The sequence below is a fragment of the Zea mays genome, chromosome 5, assembly GCF_902167145.1.
Source record: "Zea mays cultivar B73 chromosome 5, Zm-B73-REFERENCE-NAM-5.0, whole genome shotgun sequence".
Taxonomy (NCBI): Eukaryota; Viridiplantae; Streptophyta; class Magnoliopsida; order Poales; family Poaceae; genus Zea; species Zea mays.
In genome coordinates this window covers 221,019,486-221,043,150 of record NC_050100.1, presented here as the reverse complement: position 1 = coordinate 221,043,150, position 23,665 = coordinate 221,019,486, and the positions used below count along the sequence as shown (strand labels likewise).

General features: G+C 47.7%; 2 protein-coding genes across 2 annotated transcripts; one reads left to right on the top strand and one right to left on the bottom strand.

The window, feature by feature from the left end:
* The first annotated feature begins 12,908 nt into the window (after positions 1–12,908).
* On the top strand, positions 12,909–14,920 carry LOC100281486 (MKK4 - putative MAPKK). The gene is given in 1 exon segment (NM_001254919.2): positions 12,909–14,920. A coding segment is annotated over 1 exon segment (1,071 nt). The 5' UTR covers positions 12,909–13,129; the 3' UTR covers positions 14,201–14,920.
* A 2,892-nt stretch (positions 14,921–17,812) lies between these two features.
* LOC100285688 (serine esterase family protein) lies at positions 17,813–21,675 on the bottom strand. Its single transcript, NM_001158579.3, has 10 exons — positions 21,105–21,675; positions 20,956–21,023; positions 20,272–20,342; positions 19,848–20,099; positions 19,451–19,614; positions 19,306–19,361; positions 19,154–19,206; positions 18,942–19,059; positions 18,580–18,677; positions 17,813–18,187 (listed from the first exon to the last, which is right to left on the bottom strand). Exons 1-10 carry the CDS (start codon positions 21,509–21,511, stop codon positions 18,116–18,118), a joined length of 1,359 nt encoding a protein of 452 aa, NP_001152051.2. The 5' UTR covers positions 21,512–21,675; the 3' UTR covers positions 17,813–18,115.
* Between the last annotated feature and the right edge of the window lie 1,990 nt (positions 21,676–23,665).

Here is a 23,665-nt window from a genome sequence, read left to right as displayed (position 1 = left end):
TCTAGGCGACTTTCAATTGGTATCAAAGCCCGGTGCTTCATTAGAGCCTAACCGCTCGAAGTGATGTCGGGAAATCACGCCAAGAAGGAGATGGAGACCGGCGAAAAGCCCACTACAAGCCATGGGAGCACTTCATCGGAAGAGTCCCGCACCAAGAGGAAGGAGAAGAAGAAGATCTCCTCCAACAAAGGGAAGGAGAAGAAATCTTCTTCTCACCACAAAGAGAAGAAGGAAAAATCTTCTTCCCACAAGCCGCGTCGGAGTGGGGACAAGCAAAAGAGGATGAGGAAGGTGGTCTACTACGAGACCGACACTTCATCAACATCAACCTCCGACTCCGATGCACCCTCCGTAACTTCTAAACGTCAAGAGCGTAAGAAGTTTAGTAAGATCCCCCTACACTATCCTCGCATTTCTAAACATGCACCTTTACTTTCCGTCCCATTAGGCAAACCACCAACTTTTGATGGTGAAGATTATGCTAGGTGGAGTGATTTAATGCGATTTCATCTAACCTCACTCCACAAAAGTATATGGGATGTTGTTGAGTTTGGTGCACAGGTACCATCCGTAGGGGACAAGAATTATGATGAGGATGAGGTGGCCCAAATCGAGCACTTCAACTCTCAAGCGACAACAATACTCCTCGCCTCTTTAAGTAGAGAGGAGTATAACAAAGTTCAAGGGTTGAAGAGTGCAAAGGAGGTTTGGGATGTGCTCAAAACCGCGCACGAGGGAGATGAGCTCACAAAGATCACCAAGCGGGAAACGATCGAGGGGGAGCTCGGTCGGTTCCGACTTCGCAAAGGGGAAGAGCCACAACACATGTACAACCGGCTCAAGACTTTGGTGAACCCAGTGCGCAACCTCGGGAGCGTCAAGTGGGACGACCACGAAATGGTTAAGGTTATTCTAAGATCTCTCATTTTCCTTAATCCCACTCAAGTTCAATTAATTCGTGGTAATCCTAGATATACTAAAATGACCCCCGAGGAAGTAATCGGGCATTTTGTAAGTTTTGAGTGCATGATCGAAGGCTCGAGGAAGATCAACGAGCTTGATGATCCATCTACATCCGAAGCTCAACCCGTCGAATTCAAGGCGACGGAAGAAAAGAAGGAGGAGTCTACACCAAGTAGACAACCAATCGACGCCTCCAAGCTTGACAATGAGGAGATGACGTTCGTCATCAAGAGCTTCCGCCAAATCCTCAAACAAAGGAGGGGGAAAGACTACAAGTCCCGCTCCAAGAAGGTTTGCTACAAATGTGGTAAGCCCGGTCATTTTATTGCTAAATGTCCTATATCAAGTGACAGTGACCGAGGCGACGACAAGAAGGGGAGAAGAAAGGAGAAAAAGAAGTACTACAAGAAGAAGGGCGGCGATGCCCATGTTTGTCGGGAGTGGGATTCCGACGAAAGCTCAAGCGACTCCTCCGACGACGAGGACGCCGCCAACATCGCCGTCACCAAGGGACTTCTCTTCCCCAACGTCGGCCATAAGTGCCTCATGGCAAAGGACGGCAAACGGAAGAAGGTTAAATCTAACTCATCCACTAAATATGAGTCTTCTAGTGATGATAATAATAGTGATGAGGAGGATAATTTGCGTGTTCTCTTTGCCAATCTTAACATGGAGCAAAAAGAAAAATTAAATGAATTGATTAGTGCTATTCATGAAAAGGATGACCTTTTGGACTCCCAAGAGGATTGTCTAATTAAAGAAAACAAGAAACATGTTAAGGTTAAAAAGGCTTATGCTCTAGAAGTAGAAAAATGTGAAAAATTATCTAGTGAGCTAAGCACTTGCCGTGAGATGATTGACAACCTTAGGAATGAAAATGCTAGTTTAAATGCTAAGGTTGATTCTCATGTTTGCATTGTTTCAACTTCCAATCCTAAAAATAATAATGATGATTTGCTTGCTAGGATTGAAGAATTGAATGTTTCTCTTGCTAGCCTTAGAGTAGAAAATACGAATTTAATTACTAAGGCTAAAGATTATGATGTTTGCAAAGTTACAATTTCCGATCTTAGAGATAAAAATGATATTCTTCATGCTAAGATTGTTGAACTTAATTCTTGCAAACCCTCTACATCCATTGTTGAGCATGTATCTATTTGTACTAGATGTAGAGATGTTGATGTTAATGCTATTAATGATCATATGGCTTTAATTAAACAACAAAATGATCATATAGCAAAACTAGATGCTAAAATTGCCGAGCACAACTTAGAAAATGAGAAATTTAAATTTGCTCGTAGCATGCTTTATAATGGGAGACGCCCTGGCATTAAGGATGGCATTGGCTTCCAAAGGGGAGACAATGTCAAAATTAATGCCCCTCCTAAGAACTTGTCTAACTTTGTTAAGGGCAAGGCTCCCATGCCTCAGGATAACGAGGGCTACATTTTGTACCCTGCCGGCTATCCTGAGAGCAAAATTAGGAAAATTCATTCTAGGAAGTCTCACTCTGGCCCTAATCATGCCTTTATGTATAAGGGTGAGACATCTAGCTCTAGGCAACCAACCCGTGCCAAGTTGCCTAGAAAGAAAACTCCTAATGCATCAAATGATCATGTCATTTCATTTAAAACTTTTGATGCTTCTTATGTGCTTACTAACAAATCCGGCAAAGTAGTTGCCAAGTTTGTTGGGGACAAACACAAGGGTTCCAAGACTTGTGTTTGGGTACCCAAAGTTCTTGTGTCTAATGCCAAAGGACCCAAAACCGTTTGGGTACCTAAAGTCAAGAACTAAAATTGTTTTGTAGGTTTATGCATCCGGGGGCTCAAGTTGGATACTCGACAGCGGGTGCACAAACCACATGACTGGGGAGAAAAAGATGTTCTCCTCATATGAGAAAAACCAAGATCCCCAACGAGCCATCACATTCGGGGATGGAAATCAAGGTTTGGTCAAAGGATTGGGTAAAATTGCTATATCACCTGATCATACTATTTCCAATGTTTTTCTTGTTGATTCATTAGATTACAATTTGCTTTCCGTTTCTCAATTATGTCAAATGGGCTACAACTGTCTATTCACTGATATAGGTGTCACTGTCTTTAGAAGAAGTGATGATTCAATAGCATTTAAGGGAGTGTTAGAGGGTCAGCTATACTTAGTAGATTTTGATAGAGCTGAACTCGACACCTGCTTAATTGCTAAGACTAACATGGGTTGGCTCTGGCACCGCCGACTAGCCCATGTTGGAATGAAGAATCTTCATAAGCTTCTAAAGGGAGAACACATTTTAGGATTAACAAATGTTCATTTTGAGAAAGACAGGATTTGTAGCGCATGCCAGGCAGGGAAGCAAGTTGGAGCTCATCATCCACACAAAAACATCATGACGACCGACAGGCCACTGGAGCTCCTACACATGGACCTATTCGGCCCGATTGCTTACATAAGCATCGGCGGGAGTAAGTACTGTCTAGTTATTGTGGATGATTATTCTCGCTTCACTTGGGTATTCTTTTTACAGGAAAAATCTCAAACCCAAGAGACCTTAAAGGGATTCTTAAGACGGGCTCAAAATGAGTTCGGCTTAAGGATCAAGAAAATAAGAAGCGACAACGGGACAGAGTTCAAGAACTCTCAAATTGAAGGCTTTCTTGAGGAAGAGGGCATCAAGCATGAGTTCTCTTCTCCCTACACCCCTCAACAAAATGGTGTAGTGGAGAGGAAGAATCGAACTCTATTGGACATGGCAAGGACCATGCTTGATGAGTACAAGACTTCGGATCGGTTTTGGGCCGAGGCGGTCAACACCGCTTGCTACGCCATCAACCGGTTATATCTTCACTGAATCCTCAAGAAGACATCATATGAACTCCTAACCGGTAAAAAGCCCAATATTTCTTATTTTAGAGTCTTTGGTAGCAAATGTTTTATTCTTGTTAAAAGAGGTAGAAAATCTAAATTTGCTCCTAAGACTGTAGAAGGCTTTTTACTCGGTTATGACTCAAACACAAGGGCATATAGAGTCTTTAACAAGTCCACTGGACTAGTTGAAGTCTCATGTGACGTTGTGTTTGATGAGACTAACGGCTCTCAAGTAGAGCAAGTTGATCTTGATGAGATAGGTATTGAAGAGGCTCCGTGCATCGCGCTAAGGAACATGTCCATTGGGGATGTGTGTCCTAAGGAATCCAAGGAGCCTCCAAATGCACAAGATCAACCATCCTCCTCCACGCAAGCATCTCCACCAACCCATGATGAGGACGAGGCTCAAGTTGATGAAGGAGAGGATCAAAAGGATGAGCCACCTCAAGATGACGGCAACGATCAAGGGGGAGATGCAGATGATGAAGACAAGGAGGACGAACAACCAAGGCCGCCACACCCAAGAGTCCACCAAGCAATACAACGAGATCACCCCGTCGACACCATTCTCGGCGACATTCATAAGGGGGTAACCACTCGATCTCGTGTTGCACATTTTTGTGAGCATTACTCTTTTGTTTCCTCTATTGAGCCACACAGGGTAGAGGAAGCACTACAAGATTCGGATTGGGTGGTGGCGATGCAAGAGGAGCTCAACAATTTCATAAGGAACGAGGTATGGCACTTAGTTCCACGTCCTAACCAAAATGTTGTAGGAACCAAATGGGTCTTCCGCAACAAGCAAGATGAGCATGGTGTGGTGACAAGGAACAAAGCTCGACTTGTGGCCAAAGGATACTCCCAAGTCGAAGGTTTGGATTTCGGTGAAACCTATGCACCCGTAGCTAGGCTTGAGTCAATTCGCATATTATTAGCCTATGCTACTTACCATGGCTTTAAGCTTTATCAAATGGACGTGAAAAGTGCTTTCCTCAATGGACCAATCAAGGAAGAGGTCTATGTTGAGCAACCTCCCGGCTTTGAAGATAGTAAGTACCCTAACCATGTCTATAAACTCTCTAAGGCGCTTTATGGGCTCAAGCAAGCCCCAAGAGCATGGTATGAATGCCTTAGAGATTTCCTTATTGCAAATGGCTTCAAAGTCGGCAAGGCCGATCCTACTCTATTCACTAAAACTCTTGACAATGATTTGTTTGTATGCCAAATTTATGTTGATGATATCATATTTGGGTCTACTAACGAATCTACTTGTGAGGAATTTAGTAGGATCATGACACAGAAATTCGAGATGTCTATGATGGGGGAGTTGAAGTATTTCTTAGGATTTCAAGTGAAGCAACTCCAAGAGGGCACCTTCATTAGCCAAACCAAGTATACTCAAGACATCCTAAGCAAGTTTGGAATGAAGGATGCCAAGCCCATCAAGACACCCATGGGAACCAATGGGCATCTCGACCTCGACACGGGAGGTAAGTCCGTGGATCAAAAGGTATACCGGTCGATGATAGGTTCCTTACTCTATTTATGTGCTTCTCGACCGGACATTATGCTTTCCGTTTGCATGTGTGCAAGATTCCAATCCGACCCTAAGGAATCCCACCTTACGGCCGTAAAACGAATCTTGAGATATTTGACTTATACTCCTAAGTTTGGGCTTTGGTACCCTCGGGGATCCACATTTGATTTAATTGGTTTTTCGGATGCCGATTGGGCGGGGTGTAAGATTAACAGGAAGAGCACATCAGGGACTTGCCAGTTCTTGGGGAGATCCTTGGTGTCTTGGGCTTCAAAGAAGCAAAATTCGGTCGCTCTTTCAACCGCCGAAGCCGAGTACATTGCCGCAGGTCATTGTTGCGCGCAATTACTTTGGATGAGGCAAACCCTGCGGGACTACGGTTACAAATTAACCACTCTCCATCTTTGGGGGAGAGAACAAAAGGACTTCATCTTTGGTATAATCTTAACTCATTTGTTTATGACCAAAGAGGAAGACATTACTTCGAGGGCTCTAATAATTCCGTTTTTGGCGATTCATGCCAAAGGGGGAGAGAGTATGAGCCCAAAGCAAAAGGACCGCACCACCACCAATTTCAAAAACTTAGTGTTTTCTAAGAATATTTTTCAATTAGTATCTTATTAAGTTCAAGAAGGGGAGAAAGTAGTATTTCAAAAATGATATATCAAAACCCTCTTGAACACTAAGAGGAGGATCTCCTTTAGGGGGAGTTTTGTTTAGTCAAAGGAAAAGCATTTGAAACAGGGGGAGAAAATTTTAAATCTTGTAAATGCTTTGCAAAATCCTATTCATTTACCTTTGACCATTTGCAAAAGAACTTTGAAAAGGATTTACAAAAGAGTTTGCAAAAACAAAACATGTGGTGCAAGCGTGGTCCAAAATGTTAAATAAGAAAGAAACGATCCATGCATATCTTGTAAGTAGTTATATTGGCTCAATTCCAAGCAACCTTTGCACTTACATTATGCAAACTAGTTCAAATTATGCACTTCTATATTTGCTTTGGTTTGTGTTGGCATCAATCACCAAAAAGGGGGAGATTGAAAGGGAATTAGGCTTACACCTAGTTCCTAAATAATTTTGGTGGTTGAATTGCCCAACACAAATCTTTGGACTAACTAGTTTGCTCTAGTGTATAAGTTATACAGGTGCTAAAGGTTCACACTTAGCCAATAAAAAGACCAAGGGTTGGGCTCAACAAAAGAGCAAAGAGGTAACCGAAGGCACCTCTGGTCTGGCACACCGGACTATCCGGTGTGCCACCGGACAGTGTCCGGTGCACCACCGGACATGTCCGGTGCACCAGAGGACTCCAACTCGAACTCGCCACCTTCGGGAATTTCCAGAGGCCACTCCGCTATAATTCACCGGACTGTCCGGTGTACACCGGACAGTGTCCGGTGCTCCAAGGGAGGTCGTCCTCAGGAACTCGCCAGCCTCGGGTTTTCACTCCAGCCGCTCCGCTATAATTCACCGGACTGTCCGGTGTGCACCGGACTGTCCGGTGCATCTGCGGGGCAACGGCTACTTCAGGCGCCAACGGCTACCTGCGGCGCATTTATTGCGCGCCAGCGCGCGCAGAGATCAGGCACGCCCATGCTGGCGCACCGGACACTCTACAGTACATGTCCGGTGCGCCACCGGACATCAAGGCGGGCCCAGAAGTCAGAACTCCAACGGTCGATTTCCAACGGCACTGGTGACGTGGCGGGGGCACCGGACTGTCCGGTGCGCCATCGAACAGACTGCCCAGCCAACGGTCAAGTTTGGTGGTTGGGGCTATAAATACCCCAACCACCCCACCATTCATTGCATCCAAGTTCTCTACTTCCCAACTACTACAAGAGCTCTAGCATTCAATTCTAGACACACCAAAGAGATCAAATCCTCTCCATATTCCACACAACGCCCTAGTGACTAGTGAGAGAGATTTGCTTGTGTTCTTTCGAGCTCTTGCGCTTGGATTGCTTCCTTCTTTCTTGATTCCTTTTTGTGATCAAACACTCACTTGTAATTGAGGCAAGAGGCACCAATTGTGTGGTGGCCCTTGCGGGAAGTTTGATTCCCAAGTGATTTGAGAAGAGAAGCTCACTCGGTCCAAGGGACCGATTGAGAGAGGGAAGGGTTGAAAGAGACCCGGCCTTTGTGGCCTCCTCAACGGGGAGTAGGTTTGCAAAAACCGAACCTCGGTAAAACAAATCCGCGTGTCACACTCTTCATTTGCTTGCGATTTGTTTTGCTCCCTCTCTCGCGGACTCATTTATATTTCTAACGCTAACCCGGCTTGTAGTTGTGTTTATATTTGAAAATTTCAGTTTCGCCCTATTCACCCCCCCTCTAGGCGACTTTCAACCATCCAACTCAACACCCTTATCTAGGCCAGATGTGAGTTCCTTGACATAATGTGGACTGACTGTTAGAACCAGATCACTCTCTCTGTTCTTTTTTATTTGTCGCATTTTAGTACAAAAATGAACTAGCAGGCGACAAATATTCGAGAATAGAGGTAGTGTAATTTATAGATTCCGAACTTTTGATTCCTTTGACCATTTACCAAATATAATTTTGAGGCAACATGCTTATGGACTGGAATCAAATAATATAAACTCTAGCTAAGCCCCCAAAGTCATGGCCACACAACAGTGTGAGATTTGCCTTTAGCATTGGTTCCCCAAACCACTTGAGATTTGGCAAGAACTGAACTGAAATGGAAAAGCTAATCACATACTACACTCTGCGCCAGACTAGGCAGGACAAACACAGATCAACAACGGGATCCATATGTGCCTGCTCGCCTAAACAACACAGATTTCTCAAAACGAACTGATGATCCTCGGATCACATAAATTTTTAAAGCCAGCCAATGTTAGTAAACTGTAAGTTGACTACCAGCTAACAACAAATATGTTAAACACCATGTATTTCAGTTACTTCAGAAAAGAAATATTGACGTAGATATGCAGAGCCATATAGTGACATTAGTAGATATGCTTAGATCTCACGAGTTCGCTCCAGCATGTATATTTTTTTTCCTATCCCTTTTGGCGGTTGGCCGGTCAAATTTTTTTTCTTGGGGCCCCTGTTTGGGAGATACATTCTACACTCAGAGCAATATGGTAGATTGAAATACCTCAGCATGGATATAATGGCGGCGTCAAGGACACCATCGACAAGTTTCTGAAACGGGATGCAAGAATAGTGCTGACCTGGGCCTTCTCATCATCTTGGAGTCCAAGATTCCCTTGGAGGAGCAGTCCCTAGCAGCAGCAGCCTCCCGAGCTCTACACCTCGTCCTGGCAGAGTTCTGGCTCGCCCTTCTTGTTGACGACGTCCTTCCTCTAGTGATCCAACAGCGCCTCCAAGGAACTCATGGTCTGACCAGCCTTGACACCGAAGACAGAGCTAACAGCCATCACTCCGCCACTGCTGAAGCAGGACGCCGTGCGGTGCACTCAATAAAGCTGGAGTCCATGGGAAAATGGCCAACGCCCTGTGGGAGGAAACCAGGGACAGGCATCGAGGAGCCGCCGCCCCGCGCGGTTGACATAGCGCCGACGTCCGAGACCGCCATAGCCTAGGAGGTGAACGCCCACAAGCCGGTGGACACGACTGTGGGGGCGAGGGCGCTGTGCCGGCGCGCTGTTGGGCGAGCACCGGGAGGGAGCGATAGGCTGGCGGCGGCTAGGGTTTGGATTGGTGTGAGGGAACGAGGGCGGTTGGCGATCTAATGTGACCCTGTGGGGTGAATGGGGCTAGCGCTCGGGCTTTTCCAGCTGGGCCTCCACCACGCACGTGTTATGTGCTCAGCCAGACCGAAGCGACCAGGGCTTCCTCGAGTTATTAGGAGCCCAGGGCTTTTAATACATAAACTATATATATATATATATAAACACATAACTAGAAAAGCAAGCTAAGCCATTCCCCTGGCAACGAGAGTGGTGGGTAGATCTGATCTTATCGACTCCTGAAAAGCGAGCGGCAGATCGCTATCTACCCATCGCCGTCTCTCTATCGAGAGCTAGTATACCTGCTAGCGTCGAAGCATTGTGATGCCAACCAATCAGCTGGTCGGAAACAGTATACGCTACTGTAGAGCAGCTAACAATAACTGGACGCGAGGAGGCATTACAAGGATCCGCACGGCAAAAATCCACACCGTCGTCTCTCGTGGGGCAGCAGGAGAGGACAGGAGGCAGGCACCTTGATGGCGTGACCAGCTGGTAGCGGTGCTCCAGTGGCCAGTGCTGCAAACACGAAGAAAGTCGTGGTCTCTGCACTGCAGGGAGCCCTCCTCCTCCCTCCCGGAACCAGAAAAACAAAGGCTCAAGGGCGGCTGAACTGGAAGCCCCCCCAACACGCGCGCCATGGCATCAGCCGCCGTGGTGGTGGGTGGGTGTGCGAAGAAAGTCGTGGTCTCTGCACTGCAGGGAGCCCTCCTCCTCCCTCCCGGAACCAGAAAAACAAAGGCTCAAGGGCGGCTGAACTGGAAGCCCCCCAACACGCGCGCCATCAGCCGCCGTGGTGGGTGGCGCTGGCGCTCTTTCGGCTGTGATTATGGGATGGCGATCCGATCCTGCATCTGCACCGAACGTCTCCGGTCCGTGACACAAACACACACACACATGTGGCGCCACGGCCCGTGGGCCCGGCTGGAGAGGGCAAACGGACACCCTGGTGGCGGGAGTGCGGGACTGGGACAGCGAGCGAATGAATGAATGGCAGGGACGGAGGGACCCCATCCCCGTCGTCCCAGACCAATCCACTGCCAGGATGAGTCGGGGACTCAGGGGGATCCGAATCCGATCCCCACCGCAGCTTCACTGGTGGTTCCGTCCGCGGCGTCGCATGCATGGCACGCCACGACCCCTTCCGCGGCTGCGCCCGCCCAGCGTTGACGCGTTCGCCCTGTCACGCCGACGATGCTCGGCATACAACGCCACGCCAAGTAGTTTTCTAACAGAAACCTGGGGGGCACCAGCTCACGGCTCACGCTCGCGTTGACAACCCCTGGTCTTCAACCCTTGTCCGTCAGTGCACCAAACGGTTTCTTACACACACTGACACACGCGGACAGACAGTTGATCGGGTCATCTGACCGAGCACCACCAGTGCCCCGCCCTGTCCACCAAACCAAGAACCGGCTCCCTTCGCTTGGCTCTCATGCTTCTACAGTGTCTCTACAGATTGAGCCGGCTTTACACCACTTACTACTATACTACTGCTATCAGAGAAAACATTCTGGATCTGGGATGCGACCTGATCCAAGTGCCGGAACCGGTCAGCAGTTTTGAGGGAGGCTCTCAGCTCCTCGGACTCTGCTCTGCTTTCCTGTATGTACCTGTAGGGTGAAAATGGCACTGCTTCAGTGCTGCCCTAGCTGCTCGCAGTTGAACTCCGTCTCCGTCCTCCGTGTGCGCCACGCTCGAACCCCGAGGCGAGGCGAGGCGATGTGCAATCGGAAGGAGAAAAGGAACAGCGCGTGTCAGGGACGGGGTGTAGGTGTAGGTGTAGGTGTGGCAGCATGCGTTTGGGCTTTGCCATCGCCAAGCTGATCCTTTTTTTATTCCATGGGCACGGTACGTCGCACGCTGCCCTCTCTTCTAGGTGCGCACGGCGCACCGCTCTACTTCTTCGCCTTGTGTACTGTACGCCGCTGCTTTCATTTCAAATAGCTACTAGGTGGTTTCCATCCTGTTTATTTAATAAAAGGGCTTACTGTAGGGATTGTCTACAGTATTTATTTTTTCTTCATCTTCTTTTTATACATCTGAAAAAAGGGATTCGGGAATGTACAAATTTACAACCTCATAGTCTTGAGGGAAACACGTCACAAAGTTTGTACCAAACTTTAAGGGAGGCAGCTAGCGACTCTTTCATCCTTTAGGGTATGTTCGGTTAATCGGTTTCACCTAAGGGCTTGTTCGTTTTGAAGGAGTTTAAGGGGGATTGAAGGGGGTTAAATCCCCTCCTATTTAAATTTGTATAGAAGGGGATTTAATCACCTCCAATCCCCCTTAATCCACACGTAACCGAACAAGCCTTAAACCGGAGGGGATTGAGGGGGATTGAATCCCTTTCTATTCAATTTTGGTTAGAAAGGAATTTAATCCCCCCATTCTCACTCAATCTACTTCTAACCGAACAAACCCTTATGAGTTAAGGACTACGTCGTCAACGAACATGCGATGCCCTTGCACCGTGGGATTGTTGGAGGAATTTCATCAAACACACACCATGGTTATGACGATCTCTATAGACCTGCCAAGTGCGGATTAGTTGACTGGAGAGTGACTCCAACGATCCGCTATTGCCGACACCATTACAAAAACACTTCTCGACTCCACGTCAGCTAGCTATTTGAGACCGTCATTACGGACGCGCTTACAAAAACACCACTTCTCTCTAGCTCTCTCTCTCGATAACTAATCGCGTGGAAATCCCGAGGCGGCGCAAAATCCACGTGCTGCTTGTGATCGCAGTTATTTCCCTGTGAATCTCGATGCACGGAGGCCTTCTGGCCATGCCACGGCAGACGACGGCACGACGCGGGCGTCGGCGAGCGTGAAAACTGCCACAGGGATCCTACCGCGCCGTCTGGGTGAATCCCGAGCCACCGCACCAGCATCAACTCGTGACTCTTCACTTGCCTCGGCTGCCCCCACGCCGCCGTACAATCGCTGAAACCTCAGAATATTTCCTTGTGCCTGCCGTCACTGCGACGTGGGGTCCAAGGACCAGCCGGAGATGCGCAAACTTTATTATTATAACCTGTTGCCCGTCAGACGTGAGCGGCAAGCCTTGCTGTCTCCTGTCCTGGTCCTGCTAGTACGTGGGTTACTTGAGGAGTTTGCTGAAAAATCAGTTTACTAGTGCGGTAGCTAGCAATAGCATGGTGGATTCGGAAACCATCATATGATTATGAATATGATACTGGTGGTGGGTTTAGTTAACTCCCGCCCCCTCTTGATTATTTGCTCAGTTTTTTTTTAAACACACATACGAGTAAGCTGGTTGGTGGATTCGGTCTACACTGACCACAGATTTTTCAGATGCCTTTTTCCCTCTGGATTCCGATTCTGGCGCGTCTTCCTGTGTGGACCGTTTCTTTCTCTCGCTGACAAGGATCTGAAAAATAGCAATAGATTGACCATTCGAACTGGTAGGCAGCATAGTAGAAACCGTTTAGTATACCGAACGCAACTACATGGTATAGATTATTGTTGGCGACTCTATTAATTAATTTCGACATGACGACCCTTTCTCTCCGATCATATTCCTACGTATCATTGCGTCCTCTTTTTTTTTTCTTTTTGCTAATCAGTGAAGAGAGTAAGAATGGAGCAGCAGCAGAGAGAGAGAGAGAAATATGTCAGTTGCGAGTAGTAATCTAGATAGGCAATTACAGTTACGCAGACATAACGGAAACTAGCATCCACTTTGGCGCAAAACCAGGAAAAATCGTCCCGTCACGGCCAGCCACTCGTCTCGTCGTCTATAAAAAACACTCGTCCCTCTCGAACCCACATCCATGCCCCGCAGCCGCAGCCCCGGCCCCTACCTTCTCCTTCTCCTTCCGCTTCCCTCCCACCCCACACCGCAAGCCCAAACAAAACGCAACGCGAACCAGCCACACGAATCCACCAGCGCACGCGCACCGTCACGCGAGGGGCCCTCCCTTCTCGCCCCGTCCGGACCCCCGCCCGTCGCCGTCTCTCCCGTCGCGCGCGCCACGCGAACGGCACCTAGGCGAAGCGGCGCACGATGAGGCCGGGCGGGCCGCCGAACTCGCGTGCGCTGCAGCCGCCGGGCACGCCGGGGCGGTCGCGCCGGCGCCCGGACCTCACCCTGCCGCTGCCGCAGCGGGATCTGACCTCCCTCGCCGTGCCTCTGCCCCTCCCGCCGCCGCCGTCCTCCGCGCCGTCGTCGGGGTCGCTGTCGGCGCCGGCGTCGCTCGGCGCGCCCACCCCGCCGACCTCGGCCGGCGCCGCGCCGCCGAACCCGCCGCCGCTGTGCGAGCTGGAGCGCGTGCGGCGCGTCGGGAGCGGCGCCGGCGGGACGGTGTGGATGGTGCGCCACCGCCCCACGGGCCGCGCCTACGCGCTCAAGGTGCTCTACGGCAACCACGACGACGCGGTGCGGCGGCAGATCACGCGCGAGATCGCCATCCTCCGCACCGCCGAGCACCCGGCCGTGGTGCGCTGCCACGGCATGTACGAGCAGGCCGGGGAGCTCCAGATCCTGCTGGAGTACATGGACCAGGGGTCGCTCGAGAGCCACCGCATCGCCGACGAGCGCTTCCTGGCGCACGTGGCGCGCCAGGTGCTGTCGGGCATCGCCTACCTCCACCGCCGCCACATCGTGCACCGCGACATCAAGCCCTCCAACCTGCTCATCGACTCCGGGCGCCGCGTCAAGATCGCCGACTTCGGCGTGGGCCGCATCCTGAACCAGACCATGGACCCCTGCAACTCCTCCGTGGGCACCATCGCCTACATGAGCCCCGAGCGCATCAACACCGACCTCAACGACGGCGCCTACGACGGCTACGCCGGCGACATCTGGAGCTTCGGCCTCAGCATCCTCGAGTTCTACCTGGGCCGCTTCCCGCTCGGCGAGAACCTGGGGAAGCAGGGCGACTGGGCCGCGCTCATGTTCGCCATCTGCTACTCCGACTCGCCGCAGGCGCCGTGCAACGCCTCGCCGGACTTCAAGAACTTCATCAGCCTCTGCCTACAGAAGAACCCGGTGAACCGTCCGTCCGCGATGCGGCTGCTGCAGCACCCGTTCGTGGCCCAGCCGCAGCCGCAGCCCCTGGCCGCCCCGCCGTCATGATGGCTCGCCGAAATCCACAATTCATGACCGATTTGATTGATTGATTGCTTCCCGTCGTGGTACAACTGAAGGCGGCGGGCGGATTGATCTCTCACCTTGTCGCCTGACCTTTGGGGTGGATGGATGGTTGGTTGCATGATTGGTTGTGGATGGCCATGAGATGCGGTACCTAGAGACGTTCCTCCTAATCCTAGCTAGGCATGCAAGTGGCTCAGGACAAGCCGCTAACCCGCAGGGCTGACCGCACCTCGCCGCAACGACCCGCATCCGCATACCCCGACGGCGTACTGGAGCTCGGAAAGGCGCGCACATGGCGTTCCGCGGATTATGGCGCCGCCTTGTATTTCCCTGTCCGATCGTTGAAGCAGCAGCAGAGGGATCGAGTTGATGCAGAGCAGCAGAAGACGAGAGCCACGCCGCCGCCGCAGAAGTGTCATCGTCGGCGCCGTTTGTCTCCAACTCCTTGCAGGAAAGGAAGAGGAATGCGGAGGCATAGGTCACGGTCGGTCGGTGCCATGGCCGAGGCGGGGATGAAGCGCAGCTTGATTGGTGTCCCATGTTCCATGTGCAACCACCTGATAGCACGCGGCACTTGCATCCACATTGCTAGCCCATTATGGGAATTGGTAATTGAGGCCTCCTCCACAGCAATCATCACCGCATCATCATCCATCGTTGCTGAATGCTGCTGTCGTCTCAGCACTTCTTTTTCTCCCCCCTTTCATCCTTTCAATGTTCATGTTCTTCCAAGTCATCATATAAACTGGGTTGTTAGTTAAAACCATTGCGTTTCATCGTTCTGCAATACTACATGCCAGTCACTCTCATTGGACTGGAAGCGGAGTAGCTGGTGGTGGTGAACTGGTGATCCAAGTCATCTCCGTTTGTGCGTGTGTTCTGTTCTACTGGTCTGGGGAATGGCTCGCTCTGTTCCTTTATCGTTCTTGTTGCTGTAAAAGAACGGATGGCTGCCAGGCAAAGCACACCGCTGCACTGCAACAACTGATCACGCATGGCTGCCTTTCCTTTTTCTCGTTTCTGGCTCTGCTCTCCCGTAGTAGCCGTATGGTTCTTTTGGGCTTGCGAGGAGTGCGAGCGAGAGGCGCCGCCGCTTTTGGATAGATTTTGTAGGACTGCGAAAGGGACGGCACATAGGAAGGGCATGTGGACGCGTGAGCCATTCCAAGGCCGCCGGGGACATTGTCTGGCTGTGCGGCTGTGCTGTGCCTATGGAGGCAAGAAAGGAACGGCGTCGGGGGGGGGGGGGGGGGGGGGGGGGGGGGGGGGGGGAGAACGAAGAATGAAAGAACGCCAACTCGGGCATTACGGGATGCATATGCATCGCCGCTGATTGGAGAGAGAGAGATAGAGCAGCAGCGCAGCAAAAAGGCGTGGGGGAAGAGGGGAACCGAGGTGCCCCACACGGACACGGGTGACGACGGGCCGGCGCAGCGCAGCCCATCGATGGCGCGCGGTGGACGAAGCAGAAGCCTAGGCTGCCTGTCGCGTAGCCCTGCCACTGTTTGGAAGTTTCGCCTCGGCGACGCATCGTCGGCGTCAGCGTATCTACAGTACACTGCAGTAGGATCTATCTCCTGAAAAAAGGGCTGCGTCATTGGAATTGCGAATTGGCCCGAGCGTACTATGTACTCCTACAGTACACTGCAGGGTTCCTTGGGTCACTGTCTCTGAACAGGAGGGGGGGCCCGGCCCGAGGACACTTTTGAAAGCAGTTATAAATTTTACACAAAACTTTAGTAAAAACAGTACCCACTTTTGACCGTCACCTTTTTTTTAAAAAAAAAATACTATACAGGCTAACAACGGGCTGCGAAAGTGCATTAATTTTTTGAAATCGGTGATCTAGGTGTTTGACTTAGATAAACATAGTACAACATATAAAAACTAACGGAGCCACGGATGGAGTAGTGTCTCTAGGTTGTGGCCATTGTCGCATCTCACAAAATACAGACACAAATGATGTACGTGTATGGGTTTCAAAGTGCGGGATCTGATCATGTTTTGACTGGGCAAAGGCCGGTCGTTCTGTCGTTCGGGCAGCCACGCCGGTCGGTGCACGTGCATGGCCGGGGCGGGGCACAGGCCGTGCCGGTGGACCAGAGTCCTGGCTCTGGAGCTCAGATGCGCCCCGCCGCGGCACATCGGTGAACCCACACGGCGCCGGCGGCCCCAACGAGGGGTGCGGTTTGGTCACCGGTGCAAGGCACGGAGGGCGCAGCGCGTTCGCTCCGCACGTCCCACGTGGTCACCGTGTCTCCGCTCCCCCAGCACGCGTGGGGCAAGCCGTGAAAGGTGGACGGGCCACGCGCACACGGCACACTGGCGGACCGACCGGCCTGCAGGGCTCGCGTCCGCGTCTTGGCTTTTTGCCGACCACAGGCGCGTTACATACGCTCCCTCCCTGCGTGAGGCGAACGTCGGTGCGTGTCTATTGACGAGTGCTAGACTGCTAGTACATAAACTTCTTTTGAGGCAGAACCGTAGAGGCGACAGGTATATATTTTCAAATTTAAACTAAATTTCACCCCTAACGAATTCCGTAAATGCGCTGCCCCAACATGTATTGCAGCTATATGGACCGAGCGAGATAAGGCACTTTTGTACAGTAGAGCTAATAGTTAGTCAGCTAATAAATTATTAGATGAATTTAATCAGCTAATGAACTAATTGTTAGCCGTGAGATAGCTAACAATTAGCTGTGGATGATGGTGTTTGGAATTCAACAACTAATTTCTAAAAGCTAACTATTAGTTTTAGAGGTTCCAACATTGAACTAACCCCTAGTGGAACGGGCGATAAGAACATCCGAACTTCTCAGGAAATGTGCGCAAACCTCTGCGCCGTCGGCGTCAATCAGATCGAATGTCCTGCTTTGCTGCGACCAGTGTGATCTTTACGAACGAAATGGTCAGCGTCAGTGCGTCACCACATCATGCAATGTGAATTTTTCAGAACGACTTTCGGGAGTAACCGAGCCGTCGGTGCTCTTTTTTTTTTTTGTCTTTTCGTATTTTACAGAATTCACATGTTTTTTTGTTGTTCTTTTGAGTTGGAAAGAAAAATACTACATACACACTGCACAGTTACTACTTACTACCGACCATGCTACTACCACTGGCATTGCCATGCCACGCTCTGCTACTGCCAGCTGCATCGGTTGCCGACAAGGTATTGGGGACGGATGTGTTGTGATCAGAGGAGGATTGTGTGTGCCTGTGTGGTGGGGGGCATCACTATCTCTTCTATACAGTACTTCAACACCTGTTCTCTGACCTCTACTGACTATAATTAGAGCGAGTTCAGAATGTCTATCATGTTCGTTTTGTAAAATTCAACCGATTCGACGGGTAACTACCAGTTACCCCTTCCAGTTTTTCTGCTAAGCATATGAGGTAATCAGATGGTTGCAGACAGACAGGACCTGGATCTCAAACTATTGTCAAGTTCATCGGAAAGGAACATTTCTGGACAAGGCCGATGCCGCGTCTTACCATCGCCTCGAGGAAGTCACGACTTCAATCAGGCAGGTGTGCACATGGCAGAAAAGGAACATCTTTTTTATTTCAGCACAGCAACCAACAAGCTTGAGATAGTTTGAACTTTGGATTTCCAATAACATGGTAAATTCCCATTTACAAGAATATGCACTGTCATGCAAATATTTGCATTACCTAACACTTATATTTACATTGCCAGCAACAACCAACAAGCACAGGTCCTACGCTCGAATCACCTAGCAGCACGTATGAGTTACGTGCTGATTGATGCCAATTATCTAGCTGTTGTGCATAGCAACCCACATGGTAAAAGATTAATGACCTCTCAAGGCGAATCCACTGGAAATAGCAGTAATCTTTTACGTAGTAGTTGGCATTCACCGGACGGACTACTTGGCTACACTACAAAATTGTCTATCATATGGTATATGACGTCTTCTCCATCTGAATTAATTGGATGGATCCTAACCTGCAACCATAGTAAAACCAAAAGAAGTGCTTAGACTTCCCTGAAACTACAACCCTATATTCCTTTCTGCAATAAGGTAAATTATGTAGCGATACAGGGAAGTTCCATCTGTTACTAACTAACAAGGAAGTGTCATATACGTCAAGGGAAAATTTCACAGCTACTGATCAGGTAGTAGTAGCAATAACAATGTATACAATTCTTTCTCAGCTGCCCAACAGAAAGATTGTCATTTTTTTACAGCATTTAAGTTGTTATATTACTTAGCAGTTGAACTGAACTCCTGATTGGTGGTCTCGTTGTAGCATGAATCACCAGATGGTTAAAAGTATGAATGCAAGTGCGACTGTACTAAAATAACTGTCCGCAGATGGCTAGGCTGTTAGTCTTACCTGGATGTTATTATGGGCGTTGTATCTTAGCCAACTCTTATGAAAGCATACGTCCACACGTTCCCAGGCCACTTGTGTAAGGCCACGGATCATCACCTCTGTAATAACAGATGTCTTAATGCACAGCTATAGCAGGAAACCGACTGCAGCTAGATGTGCAGTGCACATCTTACTCCGATCAGTAATTTTGTAATTAGCTAAGCTTACAAATTAACAGGTAGCATTCAACAGCATTTCAGTTGCCAGCTTCTCAAGCCTTTATGCAACTCTTACATGCACTGGTACACCTCTATCCGGTGTTATAGAAAAAAGGGCAAATCCCACACATGCAAAATTATGGCATATCTATCTGTCATTATTACCTTCATAACTATCTGCCAGTGAATCTTCTACAGATCCCTCTTGCCGATGATCCTCTAGATTTCCTTTATCGACATTAATAATATGAGGATACTTTTCATCGTTTGCTGTTAGCTTGAGCTGGGAAACAAAGAAAGGCCACATTATAGACAGATTAGTGGTAAAGCACATGGAGATTTTTATTGCCCCTTAGTAAGAAGAAGTGCTGCTTTACTTTTGGTAATTCATGTTGACGTCGAAGCGATGATGTTCTCCAACCAACTATATCTATTTCGATAAGTTAAGGGCACATGTAAACGGATACCCTTGATAATCAATTCATAAAATGATGCAGAAAATAGAAAATGTGTAGCATCAGTTGGATACGATCATATGTTACATTAGCATAGGCAACACGACGCTTGAAACAGCGCAAAGCAGACCTGCATAAGGTAACAGTGTAAATAGGACTTTTGAAGCAAGATTATGAATTATAGAGACTGATATGACTTGGCAATTATTGGACCAATACATGAATTTCCCGTCGTCACAATCTTCAACCATTCGTAGGAGAAGAGGAGGCTTCCCATCATCATTGTCTGTAAGGAATAGATGTTTACCAGTTCTTCCAACTATAAAATGTGCTGTTCCTGCAGCAGTTTTCTCCAAAAGTGGGACACCAAAAAGGAAGGGAAGCTGAAGAGCACAAATATAAAAAATGAATCAGGGCCTTAGTTCCTGTCATACCGATACCTTTTTGTTATTGAACTCAAACATAACCACAGGCAAGAATTTATGAAAGAACAAATATTAAGGCATTCAGGAGTAAGAATGAGACTCAGAAAATGGGCGGGTTTCTGAGCTGTTTGTCCAAGTAAATAAAAAGCTAAAAGGTATATCATAGAAGAAAGTAATGACCATGGACTTACTTGCTTATTCAACCTTGAGCCCAAGTGAGGTGTAGCAGATGTAATAAAATTGATTGGTTCCAAACCAGCTATTTTACCAACATCACGTACATTTTGTTCATCAGAAGGCTTATCAATGTCACAAGAAGATGTTTCATCCATGGCAGGTTCATAAAGTTTTCCTATTGCATATCTTGTTACTAAGCCGCCAAGTGAATGAGCAACAAAAGATATTTTCCTCAAGTTTCTTCTCCTCTGAACAACTTGTCGAACCTGCATGATAAATATTGGTTTCATCTTGTATTATAACCTTCTAGTTGACACCATGTAAACTTTAATGATTATTAAAACACAGTACTCAACTATGAATTGGAAAAGGGCAAATGAATACGAGAAATGAATCTATGAAAAAAACGAAATTAATGAAGTTACTACTTTATAGTACCTCCTCTGCTAGCCTTTCACCCATTAAGTCAACTCCGTCATATGTTAATTTTGAATAATTGCTCTGACTACCTGCATTAAAGAAATATTAATACAAGTGTTCTTAAAATAGCACAAAGTGGGTTATTTCTCACTAGCCACTAGCCAGGTCAATGGCCACTTGAGTGGCAGTGGAAGTTGGAACAAACATGACATGGAAACTTACTGAGTAGCATGAGGGTACCCGTGGACATAACAGGATTGTCACTAGCAAACTAGATTGCGTTGCTGCTGTGCATCACTCCCAGTTGCATAATCATTTCAGTGACTTCAATCGAGTTCAAACTATGATTATAACCTGCTGTAACTTGTGCTTACTAGTGTTGCAAAGTATTCTCAGCAGCTGCTTTTAGAATCACATACCCACAAGCACCTTCAGCATTTTACGTTTTACAATTGTCCTATAGCATCACCACTTCAGCGAATTCAGTTACATCCAAAATCTTCAGCAACCAACTAAAATTCCCCCAAACTTTGGACCTTCTCCACTAAGATTTAAGATTGACCACACACTTCTATGTGCTACCCACCCTCCACCCCTTTCTATAAAGGAACAAGGAACCAATTCAAGGTTTGCGAATTGCGATAATAAATTGCAGCCGTTTCAAATGGAAGAGCGCAACTAGTACAAAGTACGAACACTCACGATGCACGTAGACTTTTCCCGGCAATCTCTTGACAAACTGCTCTGCTGCAAACTTCCAATCCGCAGAACTGATAAGAGACAAAATTAGACGAAATAGGAGTATCAGACTAACTAACACACAAGAGCAAAACGATCGCGCGCGCGCACACCTCCCGTACAGCCCGTTCACCATGACGACGAGGTGGTCAGCGTCATCCCCGCCACCCTCCTCTTCCTCTCGTCTCCCGGCGGCCTTACCCTCCGCGTTCGCGGTCTCCTCCGCCGCCGCGGCGGGCTGAGACAGACGCTGCGACAGGAAGCACCGCATCCAGTTCACCAGGTCCGGCTTCTCGTCCCTCGGACGCGGCTTGCGCACGAGCAGGAACCCCATGTCGAGCCCGAGGTCCGGGTGTGGCCACCGCGAGCTGCTTTGGTTTCGACTGTGGCGCGTGAGGGGGGTACTCGGGGACTGGCCCGTGAGGGAGACGCGGCGGCGGCGAGGTGGGGAACGGGAGGAGGCGGAGGCGGAGGCGAGGGAGCACGTGGCGGAAGTATAGAATCTGGAAGATGCGGGCATTTCCCGGTTCGTTGGTGGTCCACGTCGGACGGTTCTCGAGTCGCCGGAATGACTCCAGCCGTCCAACGGATGCTTTTAGTGGAGATGGGAGAATCGACGACAGCGATTGCGGGGCGGATTCGCGTGTGCCTTTGCATCGTGAGGTTCAAATCAAATTTTAATAACTTAGAGTATCTCCAGTAGAATGCTAATAGAGGGCGAAGCTAGACAACAAAGTTATCAAGTCAACTTTACTAATCATCGTCTAAATACAACAATATATTTATATAATATTTTTCAAATTTTACGGGGGTCACCTGACCCAATAAAAGCCCCTGGCTCCTCCCCTGATGCTAATTGTTTTCCTAGAATGTGAGCCTTGTTTGGTTTGAGGGGACTAAAGTTTAGTCCTTTTATTTTAATCTCATTTAGTCTCTAATCTCTAAATAGTTAAACAGTGGGACTAAAACAAAGACTAAACTACTTTATACTATAGTTCCTTAAGGGTGACTAGAAGGAACTAAGGGTCTGTTTGGTTAGGCTGTGACTGTGAAAAAAGCTGCTGTGAGTTGTGGAAAAAGCTGTTGTGGCATGTGAGCTGTTAAAAAGCTAAAAATCGTTTGGTGGAAACCATTAAAAGTCATTAAAAGTTATTCGATATATATTTTCACAGTTCCATCTGAAAGCAAATAAAAGCAGGTCCAGAGGTGCTTTCAATTTTGCACTGCAAGAAAGTCAGCTTTTAGAAAAAGCTACTTCCTGGATCCAGTCATTTGGTTTGGCTTTTAGCTTTTAGGTGGTAAAAGCCAAAACCAAAAGCTAAACCAAACACACCCTAAACCATATTAATTTTACCTTTTGCTCTCATTTATTTCAGTTGCACTAATTACGTAAGATTGTTAAGAGACATTTTAGTCTTCTTACGAGTCATTTAATGTGTTATGAATATTTTTTAGTCCCTGCAACTAATTAATATAGGGACTAAAATTTAGTCATTCGAATAAACTTTAGTCTCTGAACTAAAGAAACCAAACAAACCTTTAATATTGGATGGTTGAAAAACATAATTCTTCCAAAAATCTAAACCGAATACTAATAACTTGTTCCTAAAAAATTTAAAAGAGACCACGTAGGCCACATCAACTTTTATTGATCTATATGTCTTTGCGTCAGGTTTGTACGAAGCAATAAGACAATAATTTGCTTCTACAATATTTTTATCTTTATGAATTACAATTATAGCAGCTCAAATAACCGGCTTTAATTTGAACCAAACAGCCCACCACACAGTCCATATTCAATGACTATCTGCGTAGCTTCATGCATAAACTGATTAGCATTGAGTTGTAAGAAGATGTTCAATTAATAGGTCATAGATCAAGTAGATCGGTTCGTAAATAATCTCAAAGGCTATGTTAGCTGAACATCAAGCGCAACTAAATTCTTCAAGATGCCATTTTGTCACCAAACTAAGCAAAGTAAGATGGCAAAAGCCACTCCCTTCATCAGCGTGACATTGTCGCCAACTAATAAAAAGTGAACTGAACCATATGTAACTAGTTTGGAAACTCCATTTTTCCAAGAAAAAATGAACTAATTTCTCTTCAGAAAATGAAAAACTTTTAAGAAAATAAGGTTGTCAAACTTACTCGTATATGTATTTAAACAGAAAGTAAACTGAACCATATGTAAACCAACCATGTATTTGAACATAAAGTGAATTGAACCATATGTAAAACAACAATGTGCTAAATTGTTGGTCTCAAACCGGAAGAAAGCAAACTGAACCATGTCTTCTCTGCAGACTGGACATCTACCAAACTGACATCTAGCACATTCATGGGTGAGTCAAACAGACATAGCTATCCAACACCAACTCACATTGCACCTGTAGAGTACGTGTTGCATCAGAGGCACCACCTACACAATGCGAGTCCCATTGGAAATATGATAAGAACTGAGATTAGCTTATGGAGCCACCTATTTCATCATGTTAGACCATACAAACAGCAACAACAAAGATAACTTATTCCTACTTCTAGACCAGCTGACTCCTAGGCATGGCACAAGTAAACAGATCTGGTTGTCCACTTGACCCACCCTTTTGTGCTTGCACCCCAGTATCACACTATTGGTAAAAAAATAATTTGCCTCAGTCATATGAACATGTAGCTG

What these genes read in the sequence shown, in the direction of transcription:
- LOC100285688 (NM_001158579.3), bottom strand. Translation starts at nt 21,511, where the DNA reads ATGCCCGCATCTTCCAGATTCTATACTTCCGCCACGTGCTCCCTCGCC. An exon ending in GGGAAAAGTCTACGTGCATC is followed by an intron (nt 20,343 to 20,955) that starts GTGAGTGTTCGT and finishes TCTTTAATGCAG; the next exon opens with GTAGTCAGAGCAATTATTCA. An exon ending in TGTGACGACGGGAAATTCAT is followed by an intron (nt 19,362 to 19,450) that starts GTATTGGTCCAA and finishes TACCTTATGCAG; the next exon opens with GTCTGCTTTGCGCTGTTTCA.